The 18504-nt window shown below is 33.1% G+C and overlaps 1 protein-coding gene across 1 annotated transcript in view; it reads right to left on the bottom strand.

The window, feature by feature from the left end:
- The window catches only part of LOC142976558 (neuropeptide SIFamide receptor-like), a 179069-nt gene extending 173478 nt beyond the window's left edge, over positions 1-5591 (bottom strand). Inside the window, exon 1 of the mRNA XM_076119989.1 lies at positions 4850-5591. Within this exon, the coding sequence (XP_075976104.1) occupies positions 4850-5399 (550 nt within the window). The 5' untranslated portion in view covers positions 5400-5591. The remainder of the gene's footprint in view (positions 1-4849) is intronic.
- Positions 5592-18504: the final 12913 nt, after the last annotated feature.

The following is an 18504-nucleotide window of genomic DNA, read 5'->3' on the forward strand; positions in this document are numbered from 1 at the left end:
GACCTTCCGTTGGAATTGGGTGAACGGTACACGTTCAGGAAATAAAATTAATATTTCACACCATGCACTTGCCTGACCATTAAAAGTTAAAAAAATAATGTATTTTACTTATTTCTAAAAGTGTCAGTTGGTCTATCAGATATCGATAGTTAATATCATAGACTTTTATCCCGTAATTAATTATTAAGAAGCAAAATGCACTGTTTAAAAGTGCAATAAAAATCGACGGTGTCTTTAAAAAACATCGAATCTTTGGTATTTATTTACACACACTAAGAAACAACGAACACAAAGCGCAACCAGACCCGAAACAATTATTTGTGGATAGCACAAATAATATAATTGCTCCGCTAAAATGTTTAAATTTTATTTAAAAACTTGGTTACTAAGGCTAGTTTAATCTTACATCTCAAAAACACATAAATTCTCGTTCAATTGATTTCCAATGTAGTTGGGACTTAAATTAAGGTCCCTCCCACGCCGCGTGGGACTTTTGTGCTAATATCTACGAAATGAAAGATAAGTTGAATGTTTTTATTCACACACACGTACTAAACGATATTTAACTATCTATATAAAATATTAAGGATCTAATAAAACAATCGAGATAAAAACTGTTATAATTGTTTTAGAAGCTTTTTTGGGACAAATTGATGATAGTTACAATATGAATCATTGCTATTCATAATATATTAAATCTGGTTCGTGATACTAACGCCATCTAGTAGGCGCCTAGGAAGAATATTTTATACATATTTTTTACCACATCAAAAATATTAGTAGTGTAGTGCTATTAAATAAAAAAACTATACCTTTAAAAACAAGAGCTTTAAAATGTTTGACTGTTGTTATAATCAGATTATTTAATACCTAAGAAAGTAAACAATATGAGTGATATAAATCACGTTATGAAACTAAAAAGCAAATGTATTTATTAACTAACATCTAAAAGAAGATAATATTATTACGATGTAATCATAAACGAATCCAATCTTTCAAATCATCTAATAACCACGAAACTTATAAATCAATCACTCAAATATTTTCTAAACACTTAAAAGAATTACTTAAATCAAATATTACTGAAACTATAATCCACTTATATCAAAACTAGATTATGTTTCTCAAATATTTTGTTATTGCGAAACAATCTGTACACAAGGTACCTAAGTGATGAATCACTTAACAAAATGCACGTACTTTGGTTAATAAGAATGTTGGCTGTAAGGGCACCTCGACTCGTCCTAGGTGTGCAAACATAGTAAAAAACTTAGTACTAGGGTAGTATGTCGCTTAAGTAATATTTCGTAGATATTTTTTTGAAGAATCAATTCAGACCAAGAAATATTATTATAGTCTTTTCTGTATTTTATTGAACAAGCTGTTTCATAATTTTAGAACGAGTAAAGTCCACAAAAAATGTATTATTTTGTTCGCACTCCGTAAGAAGTGTATACTTTGCTTACCTCCATAGAAACCAGGCGTGATTATATGTTTGTAAAAAAGTTACAATAATTTGGTTAAGCTTGTCCGTATTTTTTTATTAGCCAATAATTAAACTGAATATCCTGTAAAAACTAAATTAATTTAATACGTAAAATAATTATGCTGTGAAACTACTTCCATATTCGCAAATATTCGTGTAGGTACGTCACAATTTTTTCTCTTACTCCAAAAAATATTTTAAATATTCATCCAGCCAAATGTTTTTATAAGCCTGTAACCCTAAAAAGCTTCAAAAGGTGAGACATCTAAGCTTACAGCTTCAGTAAGCTCAGTAATTGGGTTATAGGGATAAGACTGTCATTCTCAAGTATGATGTCAGGACAAAAGGTGGGGGAGAATAAGTCGTGTATGGATGTGTCAATGTCAAATGATAGTGACGTGTAATGACAGTGGTTTATTTGTAATATAAGGCTTAGACCGGCGTAAATAAAAATCACACATTATTAAAAAGTATTGAATAAATTATGTAATTATATTTCTTTATATGAGAGGGCAGCAGAACACAATGATAAAATATAATCAAGTGTTGTCTGATTCCGGAATCGAGTGTGAAACTTAGGAATAGTTGCAAATACAACAATAATATATTTCAAAATTGATTTTAAATAACATCCGCATAAATAAAACCCAAGTGAAATAATCGACAATTATTCTAAAGCCGTCTATTTAATTAGTCGGTAAACATAATAATCTAGATTGGCAGACTCTAGTAATACGTCCTAACCGTCAAAAAAACAAAACACGACGCACAAACAACCTCCAACCAGTTACTTCATCAATAATAAAACTCCCAAAAAATAAGCCTAAAAACCTCCACAACAGTTTCACTAACAATTTATTATTAAATCCTTACTCCGAGTAAAAGTAAGTACTGTAACACAATCCCTTAATCGACTCCACATCGTGTACTGAGCTGTATAAATCTGTTGAAGTAATTGGGCCATTACTAAGTGTCTCACGTTGATGCTTGTATGAACGAAAGGTGGGCGGGTGAATTGGATATAATACGAGGAATATTTATTTATTTATTTGGGACATAAAACAGTTACAAGTTCAAACTTAACACTATAGTAATAATCATACCAATTATGTAAACGTGTAACCCACACCAATGTCCACGGGTTATACATGTGATGTTGTCATCAAAATGATGGAAACAGATCGTGTTACAAGATACTAAAATAATAGTAAAACAATATTCAAGCTATAGTCTACATAATATCCAGTTATATGTTCGTTATACTGTCTATTTTATACTATAAACTCTTGATTACCTCACGGATGTCACTCACAGTTACATAAAGTTATCCCACTATTCATATAAAATATGATATTTGTAAAGTCAGCCTGTTTAACATAAAAGTGTAGGTTGTGGTGCATGAATTACACCCACGTTTCGCCATTGACAATGTCAGTTCTATGTAATTGAGACAGACCTATTGTCATGTATATTGATACCAAACCACGCTACTATTTGAGAAATAATCTTACACAAATTACTAAAGACCTGACCCGGAAATCGAATCTCGTGATCAGCAGTTATATACATTACAACCCAGACCACATAGGCTGTTGGGCCAACGAATAAGGCAAATTAAATGAGCTAGGCATCATGTCACAACGAGTCAAAATACAATAAGTACTATTACAATTAATTCTCTAATTGTAATCTAAATAATGTACTCAATAACTATAACACCTATTTATAACAGTGAAAACTTTACGTTAATAGCTAATACGTCAAACGTTTAGGACAATCATACGACTAACAAAGGAAACTTAAAACTTATTTGTAATGTGATTGGCCGAATGCGAGTCAACCCTGAAATAGTTTATTTGATAGTACAAAAACGCATTTATTGCAAAGTGAAAAAACCAAAGCCCTATAGCAGTTGAATAAACACTACATTACACAGATTAACGGAGCTTGCTTACGTTAGATACATAAGATAGACCACATCGTCAAAAAGTAGAAGTAGTATCGACAAAAACACAATTTTAAACTAATTTCGAATTCATCTTATAGCGTTACGCTCTTAATTTTTCTAAATTTGTTTTATTTCCCAAAGACGATGAGTCATAGATACAATGAGTACACGAGATCTTTTAATAAAAACTTAACAAACTGACTATGATACTAAAACCAAAATAAACCCACAACACTTAAATTCACACACTTAAACGAAAAAATAACATCAGTCACAAGAATATCCCCAAAAGATACGAAATACGAAGTCTTATACTAAAAATATACATACATCGGGCCGTTAACGAGAAATCGCTTTCGACAAAAAGCTGACGACATTTTGTCGTTTGAGATAGACGTGTACGACTCGAGGTTCCAATTAAAGCCTACCCGTATGCAATTTAGGGGCACATTTTGTACCTCGATAGGTCGATTAAAAGGTCATCAGTCAAACTACGATATTAGATCAGTGATACGCCATTTTGGTCAATGTGATTTGAATAATGGATTTCTAGGGAAACTTTTAAAAGGCAGCTTAAAAACAGTAAGAGGAATAAATTTTATGGTGTTATAAGTAATTAAAAAACACGACAAAAATTCTCAAAAATATGGTCAAACGTATAAGATAGGTTTTTTAGGTAAGAAAATTTATCCGAAGTCTATGAATTTTAATACGCAGTCACATTTTTGGCCACTGACTTAAATCTATATTCAGCAACGTAATGTCGCAAAAAAAATATCCTTGTAATTTGCTGATTGAAAACACTAATTATGATAATATCGGTTCTAAATATGACTCAGCAAAATCAATATAAAAAAATATTACTACCATTACTTGTCTTATTGCCATTGTTAGATACCCAAAAAAATGACGGCCTATAAAACATTTTAACACATAATTAAATTTTCATTCCAAATGATCGAAAACACCCCTAAACTTTTCTCATCAATAACAATCTCTGATCTCCCAAATTAAATTTACGGATACGAAAAGGCCATTTAAAAACCGTATAAATAACATGTGACTAAGCAGAATGAATAATTACTCCAAACGCAATTCGGTATCCGCCTCGCGTTAAAACGCCGTTCAAAATAAATTCACAAACATTTTATTTCACGGCACAAAAGAGTATGATTTACAACAATACCGATTTTAATTGGTTCTGCGAATTAGACGTACATTTTTTTACAATACAAAAAAAAAACTAAAAATAGCTTCTTATTGCCGAGAAAAAAGATCTCATTACGATAATATATTCCGTCATTATTTTCAAAAAGCAAGCCATAAAACAATCACATCGTTATCTAAACGTCTCTTGACAAGCCGCCAAGAAAACCTGCTGAATATAATTCTGCAAATATAATAAAAGTACTTACGGACAAAGATGTTGGACATGAGCGTCGCCGGGAGACAAAACACGATCACGAGAATGTCCGCCACAGCCAAGTTCACAATGAAGAAGTTCGTCACAGTTCTCATACGCGGAGACCGATACACCACCGCGATCACAAAACAGTTCCCCACCAGACCTACGATGAACACCAGCAAGTACGCCGCGCAGTACACCGCCGTCATAGCACCGCTGTGACGGTACATGAACTCGTCCGTGATCACCCCCAGGTCGGACCTGTTCATCGTCACGTTCATCTTCATCGGATGATGCCTGTCCATCGCACCTTCCATATGAGTTGATAGTGGCTCCAGGTCCGGCAGCACACTGTTATCAGGCACAAACCTACTGTTCATCGCTTCCATTATTGAATTCGAAAGCATATCCACCACGTTGTGCTTGTGCCCTTCCCTCATGTGAGAGTGGTTATGATGCCTCCAATGGTGACGCGTCTCGTGACTCGGTGACTGAGTCGAAAAGTTATAATTCGCATCTTCCGTGAAGAAATCACTCGACGGAATCCTTAAAGGTGCCATCTCTATGACATTTCCGACACTATAAACATAAAATTCTAACACACAACACTATTTAAACATTCGTTTCACACATCAAAAGTTTGCAAAACAAGTTCACAAGCACACGTAAAGTAAATTCTAATGTTCCATTAGAAAAGTATGAAAAGTTCCGAAGATCGCGCGTGGGCTCGTAGCGGGTGTATGGTACGCGCGGTCGTAGCGGCGTTCGCGCGCCGTCTGCCCGTAGCGCCTCTACGGCTACAACGCTACGGCCGCGTAGGCCCCGCCGTATCGACGCATGTGCATTTTGACTAACTCGGTACTATGCACTTCCTATAAACCTTATATTGTTAAGGATAAGATTTATTTTTCTTTGTTGATTTTAGTGGAGCAATGTTTGTGTTTAAATTGGAAGGCTATTGAAAATGCATCCGAACTGAAAGCATTAGCGTTCCATACATTTTAATCGAGGTAGATTTTGATAGAAATTTGGATTGATTTTAAATGTGAAGAGTAAATAATGGGTGGCCAATATGGTAATTCTGATTGCATTGGACTTTTAAATAGTTTAACTAAGACTTGAATATTTAAATGAAGCTTAGTAAGAGGGAATATACGCGTTAATAAAATTATAGGTGATTGACACTTTATTTATAAAGCTAGCATGTAATTAACATTTGGTTCAAATTTTTTTTGTTCAATTAAGATATTTTGTCGGGGAAAAAGTCTTTTCGCATTATAGTATGTATGAACTTATAATAAAATGTTTTCTCTACACAAAATCTCGATATTTGGGTACCTCACGGGCTTACTGAAAAAAACCTATTGAACCGTACTATTTAGTGTACTATTTGTGATTCTTGAAGCCAAAGAGATTTTATTAGAAACTAATTATAATGCGAAAAGACTTTTTTCCCGACCTAATATTTCGCATATTAATATATTAAGTAACATGAATTCAGTAACAAATGTTACCACACTACAATATTATGTAGGTACATGACTTAATAAACTCATAACTAATACTTAACAATGTATAATATTATAGAAGACAAGTTTAAACAGCTCACGTGTTGTGTAAGAACAACAGCCTGTAGGTATAAGAAACAAACAGGGCTTAGGCAGGCTGCTAACTTATACAATATTTTTATTATATAGAACAAAAGAGAATCTTAACCTATTTTTTTTGTCAATGAGAGTAATAGTAAAGTGAAATTAGATTAATACGTATTTGTTTTTTTTTTTTGTTGGACACGAAATCTGCCTTTACTATAGGTGGCGCCGTGCGGCTACGCTTATGTGCAATTTGGGTAAGAAATGGGTTTATTAAGTAAATCAAAATATTTTTTTAGTCTTTATTGGCAAAATTTTAGACATACATATATTATGTATGTATTAGATAAAGTACAAATAATCTCTCATCTCACTCCATTTAATTAGTTTAGTGATTTAGGCGTAAAAGCGTATAAAACAGACATGCTGTCCAATTACAATATTTATGTATACTTTACAATAAAAAAATTAAAAAGAAACTATTATTCGTACCTTTTCTATCATCTATTCAGCCAGCCTTATCCACACGTGTTTAATTCAAATATTTCTCTCTGAGACTGACAACTTGACGTTTTCTTTGTTTATGAAACACAAATAATACAATATTTCATCACAAACAGTTTATCTCGAGCTGTAACCTACAGATAGATACGTCACACGTTTATTATGTCAAACAAGTTTCGTTTACTTATAGACATCTGAATGATATTTTTTGCTGTTTTTTTTTTATTGAAATAAACAAGATTATCTACTATTTTTATTTATAATAGCCGACCCTCACAACTTCGCTTGCGTCACATAAGGAATGGGTAAAAATTTTCTCCGTTTTTGTAACATGTTTTATTGGTACTCTGCTCCTATTGGTCGTGATGATATATAACCTGTAGCCTTTCTCCATGAATGGGCTATCTAACACTAAACGAATTTTTCAAATCGGACCAGTAGTTCCTGAGATTAGCGCGTTCAAACAAACAAACAAATTCTTCTGCTTAATAATATTAGTATAGAAGTATAGATATCGTCTGTGTTATACCCAAATGTGTAGGCAGAGCTGTACGAAGAACACACGCATTTTGCCGTTAACAAAGTTAGTCCTATGTAATGGTGGGTGAGGTAAGGAGAAGTTACTTTTTCTTGCCTCTTATGTTCTTTCTCTTAGGTTTCTTGTCCTTAAGGAACATGTTAATAATATACAAACATACGTAATATCGCGCTTGTTATACCTTAATTTATTGATACAGGTATGTAAAATACACCCACATTTTACCATTAACAATGTTAGTCCTATGTAATAGCGGATGTATCTATAAACCGAGCACATTACCAAACATCGGGATACTATTGAAAGATTGTCGTTAGTCCTGCCTGGAAGTCGAACTCGAGACCCCATGACTGTCACACTACGAACCTCACCACAGAAATAGTCTAAACTAAAATACTATTTTATTTTAGTACTAACTTTCCTCTCGTACAAAGTAAGACCTACGAACGGCTACAATGTCTCAGAGTGTCGTATCTCGAGTACATAAATATCGCAGCGTCGTTACCTACAGAGGTTATTTACGAGTCTGAAATGTACTTGATAACTTATATGTTTTACACTCTTCGAATTGCAGGAAGGCATGTTGTAAATACAGACGGTATAATATGTGTGATGATAAATAAATAAATAATATTATACAGTAACTATGTATAAAGAAATCTTAATTAACTATTGAATAAAATGTATATTATGCTAATTGTCCTAAGGAATATAACCTTTTGTGTTGTATGTTGTTTTTAATTACGAAAATACATTATTTTATTTTGGAATGATTACTAATCGAAATAAAATACATAAATCAGTATTTAAAGGATAGTGGTTTGCTAACCAATAACTCGAATATTCAGTCAAGACTAAGTTTAGTCATCTTTAGGCAAGTGAGTTCTTAGAATAATATCTAGAAAACAATCATGAATAAACATAATATTTGTAACAAATAAAAGCGTAACATACGAAATCATTGAAAATAATAGCTAGTAAAATGTAAGAATATAATTGAGTACAATTTAAAACTCCGCCTCATAACCTTCATATGACAAACATTGGTGATCCCACGCCCAACATTGGACATCGACGGGTCAGTATCGATTGTTCTAGTTCCATGTATTGGAAGAAACAAATCAAACGTAATTATGCACATGGCATACATTTCAACAATCGATATGAGGTTACTGGGATGCTTGTATTGAGCAAACTGTTTGTGGCAAACTATTAGCAGGATATTGAAAGTCATTATAGTCCCTGCTTAACAATATTGTATTACCATGTTTAAACGTGTTTTCTGCATAACTAAATCACAAAACGGTAGGCCAAACGACACTTGCGTCCTGTAAATTAGTTTACTCAGTAACAGGTTTCGACTTTCAACAATGTAGCCATAAACGCAAATATACCGAGCTAAATAAGCCCAATAAGGGAGAGGATTATTCTCAATTTCTGAATAGAAATGTAATCTAAAAAGTTTGCCTACCCAATATTACAAAATAGTAAATAATAAATCCCAATATTACAAAATAGTAAATAATAAATCACTAAGCAAACTATAAGCCACAAACTGTCAGCTCAATACATACATGTTCTAACGACATGAATATTTGATCCAACATTCGACGTACTGTCTACTCTGCTATTCACAATAATGCAATGTTTTGACAGACAATTTATCATTCAACCGTTTTATAACAAGAATACATGTATACTGACTTACAGAAAAATAAAAGTTATTTCGCCTTATTGCCATATATACTCTTTACTGATTTATTTCAGACACAGGAGGTTCTTAGTTCTACACGCTAACCAAATTCAATATGAGATATTATTTTCTTAAAAGAACTGTATTACATTATTTTTTTAACTATTATCAAATATTAAAAAAAAAATATTTCTAATATACCGTAATTTAAAGATAAAAGTATTTCTTCCATATTCATTATTTCGTTCACTATAAAATTGAGAAGTGTCACGTTTGTCAGATAATGCAAAAATTGACAGTTAGTACTTATGACTATCAGATCAAAGTATCTACCTAGATATCTTCAAGTGATCTGAAATTTAAATGCAATTGTCTGATTCCAAGAAATGCACTACACAAAATTCTTGCATGCAGTACTTCCATACGTTTATGCGTTGTCGTAAAAATACCAATTTATATTAATTCATTGCTTCCAGAAATCTACATTTTAGAACATAACATTTAAATAAATTGGCAGTCATATATCTTATTTTATAGTTCTAAATATAAATTATTCTTGTCTGAATTTGCATTTCCAGGTTGGATTGTAAGTCTTTTTAAGAAATAAAATGTACCATCATGCCATAAACCAACGCATACCTTAATTGCGAGATAGCACTTAGAACTTTATTCGGCTCGGAAATAAAACCCCAGGCCTTTTGGTCTGCAGTCTCACACAATCCTGCTCGAACCATAGCGCATAGGCGCAATACAGTAAATAATTTAAACCCATTAATGTCCCACTGCTAGGCAAGGGTCTTCTCCAGCAACGAGGGTGAGGACTTGAGTCCACCACGCTGGCGTAGTGCGGGTTGGGAACTTTGCATGCATATAAAGATCTGTTCTAAAGAACTTTAAGGCATGCAAGGATGCATCACAATGTTTTCCTTCACAGTTAGACCAAGTGATAATTATTTCTAATAGAAGCAATACAGTCATGAAATCGGGACCTGAAATCGAGACATCACAATCAGCAAAGACATAAAGCACACATTCTATTACTATCAGTCACTCTCAACTTTCTTCTCCAAGCTATTAGTAGGTCCATAATATTCGCAAGTTTCTTTAAGAGCAACATCTTGGGTCGTATATTAAGGCATCTATCACGGAAACAAATGGACTGTGACAAAACTTACAAACTAGTTCGGACATGTTGATACTACCAGCGCCCTCTAGTAGGTGGATGAGTAAGTTGTGTAAGACGAGGGTTTTTTTGTGATGAAGTGGAAATGAATATGTTTTAAAATGTAGGAATGCATAGTGATTATGTTTATTAATATATATTTTTGTTATATTTTTAGAGTAAAAGATATAGATAAAAAGTAAATTATGTATTTTATGTACGATTGAGGTCAGTCGTTCAAATCAACCACCATACTATTATAATGGCATACTGAAAACTGTAAAAAGGATATAATTTTTAGAAAGTTTTTGTGAGGTTATGCACAACATGAATATATTTAATACGAAAACTTTGATATTTTCAAAAAATGTAGTTAAAATTACAGACTTGAAATAAATTTTTCAATATTTTACAGAGAACTTAAAACTAAACTGAAGCTATATTTACGCATATAATTTACATAACCGCGAGTTCGTTGACCTTCCATAACACAATATTGTAATGCCATAAACGTCGACGTGATTTACAGACAGACGGTACAATTTATGACAGTTTTCATACCATTTGATTTGAAGGTGCTGTGTACCAATTCAACTTAAAGATTTTCCCTTTGTTGTACATTATGGGAAAATCTAATATATAAAATTGTCGCGTCACAGTTTTCGTTGCCATACTCCTCCGAAACGGCTTGACCGATTCTCATGACATTTTGTGAGCATATTGACGAGGTCTGGCAATCGGTCAACATATATTTTTCATACCCCTAGGTGACACATTTTTTTTTATGTAGCAAAGCAACGTTTACCTGATCAGCTAGTATAATATACTATTTTTATAACGTCATGTCTGTTTTACTCTAAAGTAGAGGCAGAGATGTCTTAAAGATATACGTGTCGCCCTTTACAATGCTAGTTCCATGTAATGGAGTATATCAATTGGTCTACTCTACTATTAATCAAATGTATCTATTGTATATATTTTGCTGTAAGTGTAAGTGTTAAATAAATAAATTTAAATAATATAATGGGTGAGGATTCGATTTATTTAGTTATCAAGTAACATAATAATAGTTAATTACATATTAAACGTACTTTTACTGTAATTTCCTTATTAATTCGTCAAAAATAAGCTCTTTATACAAACGACGCTAATATGTCGAAAGTAAGGCATCTTTCGAAGGCACTTTATTTACCTATATAGTTCCAGAAAGGTCAACTTATATAAGTCAGGAATCATAAATATCCTATCAAAATATATTCTACGTTCACGCATAGCAGTTGTGAGATTTCATTTTATTCAAATAATTAAATACGTAACTAGATATTATTAATAATTTACTGGTTACGCAATTAGTATTAATTTGGTAAATCTTAATTGAGTTAATTTTAACAAGTTGTTTGTTTGTTTGTTAGTCGTATGGTTAGTGGTCAATCTAGTGTCAAAGTTGTTCAAGCCGTCCAAGAGGCCTTTGACATGGCTTAAAGACTGTTATCGTAGTAGACAATAGCCGGGACCGACGTTTTGCGTGCCGTCCGAAGCACGGCGACGCCCAGCTCAAATACCACTATGCGGTCACCCATCTATGGAATGACCGCGCCAACGATTGTTTAACCCACAGATTGTTTACCGACCGGTGAGCGCAACTGGCTATGTGTGTTCAACACGCTAAACTATACAAATTGTAAAGACTATTCGATGTGGGCTAGACAACAATCTGTTTTTTATTGCAAGGACTAGTTATTTACGTACACTTCAAAGCACGGGAAACCATTACGTAAGAGATAAAATACAGACACGGGTTACTAAACCATAAACTCACTCGGGATACTTATTTTCAAACGTTGGAGTAGTCGCCACAAGGACGAAGTAGAATCAGGTATGTTAAGTTCGATTCCCAAGTATAATATAAAATTTTTTTTTGCAAGCAACTCACGGATTTACAATAATTTTTGTTTTGTTTTGCAAACATACAAAGATTGGACACAAAGTAGAAAAGATTCTGAATAAGTGTTCTATTTTACAATCGAACCCACGATCTTTCAGGGGCTTTCTAATTAACAGACTGTTGAGTCTTTAACCCTTGTCCGTAATTTTTATGTTTGAAAGATCTCTCTCCCTCTCTCTTCATGCTATTGGGTTAGCCTACCTAATCTTTGTCCTCGTATTTTTCTGTCTATTTCATTTTCCTCTCTATATATATATATATATTTGTTTATTGCAAAATGTACAAGAAATTTATTTAACAGAAAACAGGACACAGGAGTCAATCAAATCACGATTTATGTACCAGAAAAGCAAAGTAAATCAATTAAAAAATAATCAATTGAGCCCTACTTGAAAAACTTTTTGGCCGATCACAACGGAAAAAGTACGAGACTTGAAAACAAAATTAATTTGTCATCGGAACTCATTGAACTGTAATAGATAACTAGTGTCATTGAACTCGGTATTAGTGAGGATATTTTTTTTATTATGTGGGTAGTTAGACATTTAATTAGTTTTGATCACGTGGTGTGTAACGTGATGGAACGACTGTGTCAGTTCCTTACGATATTTTCCCTATTGGAATGGTGGAGTCAAGAAAAATATGTTTTAAAGTGAAATAAATTAAGTTTTTAAAAACTTGGTAGGTTAATATGTATGTCATTCGTAGTGATACTGTATGGCAAATTCAGTACTGCTTATTTAAATAGATAACGTTTTCTTTTACTATAAATCAATGTATGTAAATCAAGTGTCAGTATTTATAAGCGCTTCAGCAATCGCAATTTATCGCAAATCAGTATTTATAAGTAAAACCTCATCTTTATTTGTGTTAAAAGTAGTAAGTTACAATATTAGTAATCAACAAATACACTCCACTTTTCAACCCATAAAGCAGTTAGTATTAAAATGTCACCTTGCCACACCGTCGCCACGTGAGTTAGGTGACATACATTTCAATATTAACTGCTTGGATACGTGGCCAGCGACGCCGACGTTGACATGGCGTCCTAGTGAGACAGGGCTCTGTTATATCAGCTTAGCCTTTCTTCCAAGCTATGTTGGAGTCGGCTTCCAGTCTCACCGGATGCAGCTGAATATCAGTGTTTTACATGGAGCGACTGCCTATCTGACCTCCGCAACCCTCCTCCGTTACCTGGGACAACACGATACCCTTCGGTGAGACTGGTTGTCAGACTTTCAAGCTTCTGACTACTGTTAACGACTGTCAAAAAGATCTTCAAAAATGACGGCCGGGACCCACAATTTAACGTGCCTTCCGAAACACGGATAGTATCTAATACAATCTTAATCTAAATCAAAATAAATCTTCCACCATGCACAAAGTCTGAATCACCTACTAATAAAAAAACTACCACTAAATATCTATAGTTAACCTTTGACACCCTTCCATTCAATCACGTGGCATGTCACGCTTAACCCCTCATTTCACCTCCAAGAACGTTTTACCAGTAATTAATATTTGTCAATACATTCTATACATTTAATAAACGGTGCAATTTTCAAGCCACTCTTATTTACGAAGGTAATTTTCCTCAATTATTTGGTGTAAACATCACAGGCTGAGCGTGAAAATTCTTATTATTGGCTTTTTATATACATCCCTTTAATGGCCAAACATTTTTGACAATTGTCAATACAAAATTAATTGATTTTAGCAAATAATTGACTTGCCAAATAGTAAATTATTTACCGTTTCATGTACAATCATACATTGAGAAGGGTTTTACCTAAAGTAAAAAAATATTTTTATATCCGCTAGCGGAAACAGTAAGATTCCAAAACCCACTTTGACCATGTGAAAGTCGCTATGAATAATTGTACCAGTTTAAAGTTAACTCCAAACCTCTCGTTTTTTTAAATAAGATTTTTAAGCCACTAGTAATCTATTTAAAATAGCAAAATACTTACAAAGTATTTGCAAAAGGTTACATAAACAGTTTTCTAATAACACTAAACACTGTTTCATAAGCTTTTCTAAATAGATTTGATCGCAATCTCACTCTTATACCTACGCATTTTAGCATAAGTTTCAACTAAAATATAGCTTTTTTATTCAGATCAACTATCGTTAGTTTATTTTGGTGCGTAAAATTTAGTAGGTTAAAGTCTATGAACCTTATATCTTTTATCCCTTTTCTTTAGGATTTATGTAGATTAAAGCTTTTCTTTGAATAAATTTTTATCCAATCAATAAGTATTTTCAAAAGTTTCACCTGTTCAATACACAAAACAGAATAAACTTATAATTAGATTGTTGTCATATGCTTTACGACATTAATGATACCTTAAATTATAATTATATTCAAATATTTTATCACTACAAAGCTCGTTAAAGGAAAACAATACTACTACAATAAAAATTGAAGCCATTTTTATAGCAAATGGTTAAAAAAGAATAGACTTGAAGTATTCAATTTAGTTCGACCTCACATGACTTTCAAAGGTTATTGATAATGACGTCAAAATCCTACCATTAATAAAACATACCCATACATAATATGGCCACTGGAGATGAGAATAAGCGAGTACAAAATATTTTAAAACAATAAGATAAAGAGATCTAACGAAATTATTCTTGCAGGACTTAACTAACATACAAAATCCAGTAAGACCCGAAACCACAGCCTTAAAATTAAACTTAAACCAAGTAAAAATCGGACCCACGATAACTAGTACAAAAAACAACATCACAACAACATCCGTAAACCCTAACTCCTGCCTAACTGTGAAAAAACAGCCTAAAGATGAGATGTGTATTTATACACAAATTGAAATTGCAAAAATTTATTTATAAATCAGACTAATGATATCGGGAACCACATATTCGTCACAAAGGCTTTACAAGAAAATCTAGAGTAGCAGCATAGCCTTTCTTCCGTGTCGGCTTCCAGTCTCATCAGATGCAGCTAAATCCCAGTATTTTACATGGAGCGACTGCCTTCACTACCCCGTTACCTGAGTTATAATACATAAACAAAAATGTTGTTTAATTATTCTTCCATAACTTATTGATTATTGAATATTCCATGCATTCAATGTGAAGTAGTTGTGTGGGAGCGGAATGCTAGGCTTCATTAGTACTGTGTGCGCTAAGAATTCATATTAATTTCCCGGTGAACTTTCAAGTTTACCCTTTAGATTTGCTCTATAATATGGACCTCTATTATTAGATAGTAGACGTTTTTATGTTCCATATGATATGTGACTAAGAATAGATTTTGAAATTATGGCTTGTAAATGACAATAGAATTGTCACTTGTTATTTACTTAAATTAATAAGATTCTTTGGGCAAGATTATTTGTGCACACATTAGCAATTTTATCGACATTAATAAGCTATGAAAATAAAGTCTTCCCTGTACATTTTTCCTCAATTGACAAAATCGAGTAAACGGTTTTCGACTACGGACAATGTAACCTGCACTGAAACTATGAAAAACGAAAAAAGCAAACCAAAGAAAAATGATTCGTGAAACACGATGGCTTAAGTTAAATATAATGTTTTCTCAACCACGAATTGTTTATAAAATGTGTGACAATAAAGCCTAGTGTTAAGTACGTATGGACGTTGGACATTCACATCGCCACATGTGCAAGGACGTAGGTTAATGAGTTTACTCATTAGCCATTGTGTAGGTCAAGCTTTGATTACGTGAAACATAGAGGTGAAGTTTACTAGATAGATACAGCACATTAACATATATATTATTACTGAGAAATTTTTGTAAACAACTAAGTCTAGCAGCATGAAAATTATCATTTATATTTGTTTTCTAGAGCATCATCAACAAGTTAACAGGAACCTAAGTATTTTGGTTATTTCCCTAGGAATTCCCTAAAACGATGCATTCGACTTCGTAACAATATCACCTCTCCTTGTCTACATATATTGGTTGCTGATTTTTAAGATACTAATGTGAGGTCGACGCCTGGTTAAAGCAAAATTACAATGACGACTACTTTTAGCGAATTATTATTTATGCCATATCCCAAAACGTGGGAGCGAAAGTTGGAGGCAAAAATGATATGTACTTTGTAAAAAAATTAAAATATGAGGTACGCTCTAACTTAAAGTTTGCGGTATCTAGCTTGCTCAATATCTGTGTTATCAACTCTTGTTTATAGCTACTTTAACAGCTGTAGAAAGTGTTTCCAACTATGTAGACCTGTATAATGTTAGTTTAAGACTTTTGTGTATTGTACATGTTAATGATTTAGATGCAGACATGGAGGATTAATTACACATTAATGTGTAGTGGAATAAGGCTTAAATTAAAATTGAACACTGAGAGGTAGCCCGAAAAATAATGGTTGTATGTAATACAATGCTAATACTAAATACATTTCATGAGTGTTTTGATGCTTTATATTCCGGGCGTATCTTTAACACTGAAATAATCTTTACAGAGTCATCTAACAACATAATACGCTGCACGGCAACTATACACATCCCGACATTCATAATTTACATTCTATATATAACTATTTTTAAGGATTAATCAGACAGAAAATGAAATTACGATCACAAATATTATTACGATCATAATATCAAACAAACGAATCGTAAATACGATGACGTTGCAATTACATACATCGTACATCAAACAGTTTTAAATATAGTATACAAAACTCAAGTCACGTATCACACTAAGCTCAAACAACATTCATACTACAACTTATCTCTACGATTCCAAAACAGAGCTCCATTCACAAAAATCGCATGTAACTCGTATGGACGTTAACCTAGGGGGGAGGAGGGAAAAAGGTCACAACCAGTAATTGCCAGTACAGTTGTATTAACTGGTAAACGGTGAATGTTCAGTGAATACGAGATAACAAGACGAGTTTGTGCCATCGGAGCCACATATGGAGGGGTGATTTGTCGGGACGATTTGTAGGGACCAAATTTTAACTAATACTTTTACTTATGCGTTGATGTAGTGTATGAAATTGGGCATGAAGGCATATAGTGCAATTTTTCTATCGTTATCACACATTTATGGCTTTAGCTGTCGTTTAATTCCAATGTGTATTTTTTTTATGCAGTAAGCCTCTGCTTACTACATAATTTTTTTTACACACTGAAACACTCTTGTTTCAAGATGAATTTATGCGTATTTTGCGAGTTTTAAAGTAAAGCTCCCAGCAACATTAAACTCCATCTTGAATTGTTATCTTTGACCACACAGTATCAAGACATCCAGGCTCTCATTCAATCTCTTGATTTAACAATCAGTGAGAACTGAATTAACACCAAAAAATTATTATTTTGCACAATGTGTTTGAAAGCATACTACTTTTGTACGAATCTAATTTCATCATAGTACAAGCATGCTATAAAAAGCAATATCAAAACCTGATTTCAAATTGTACTCTACAAATTGTGCCCGTCTTATCGGCCACAACACAAATAAGAAGTTTATCACGACGTCTCAGTGGACACTATCGGTTAATCGTTCAAGAGGGCAATGAACTCGGGATAGTTTTTTGTTGACGCACTCAGTAAGCCTGTAGGCTGTAGTCTGTAGGGTCTAGGCTTGTCTGAGTGTTTAATTATACACTTTGTTAATAGATCTTGTTGTTCAAATCTTGTTAGTGTTACGATTTAGGGTGATAGAATAATTAATAAGAGGCAAAGTGTTGTTCTTTTTTTACACTTGTTTGTTGTAAAATAGCTTGTAGAAAGACCCTTCTTATGAATGCTCTTTTATATATTTCATTTTTAAGTCAACAATGTATACCATTCTGTAAGTACTTGGATTGCATGTTTTTTCTTGTGTTATCTCATTTTTGACATAATTATATGGTGTTTATGAAATAGACATCTTGCAATTTTTACATGAAAAAATACGTTATTTTGAATAGAAAGTCAATGGCGCAGTGGTTACCCTTTAAACGCTGATGTGAACTAAAAGTAAACTAAACCATAGAAATGCTTAGGTTCAGAACCTCCCAAAGATTGAACACCCAAGGGATATTTCTGTACCCGAGAGAATCTGACCAGGTTATCCCTAAACCTTGCAAGTAGACTAATTGGTAAATAAACTGGTGCTGCCCTCTATTGTTTACTTCCTTTAGCACAAATGTGAACCCAATGACCTCTTTAAACTCTTAAGGGGAATGGTCGGGATACGCTTATGTGAAATGAGTAATTTCCACTCATCAAAAT

The sequence above is a fragment of the Anticarsia gemmatalis genome, chromosome 11, assembly GCF_050436995.1.
Source record: "Anticarsia gemmatalis isolate Benzon Research Colony breed Stoneville strain chromosome 11, ilAntGemm2 primary, whole genome shotgun sequence".
Lineage (NCBI taxonomy): Eukaryota > Metazoa > Arthropoda > Insecta > Lepidoptera > Erebidae > Anticarsia > Anticarsia gemmatalis.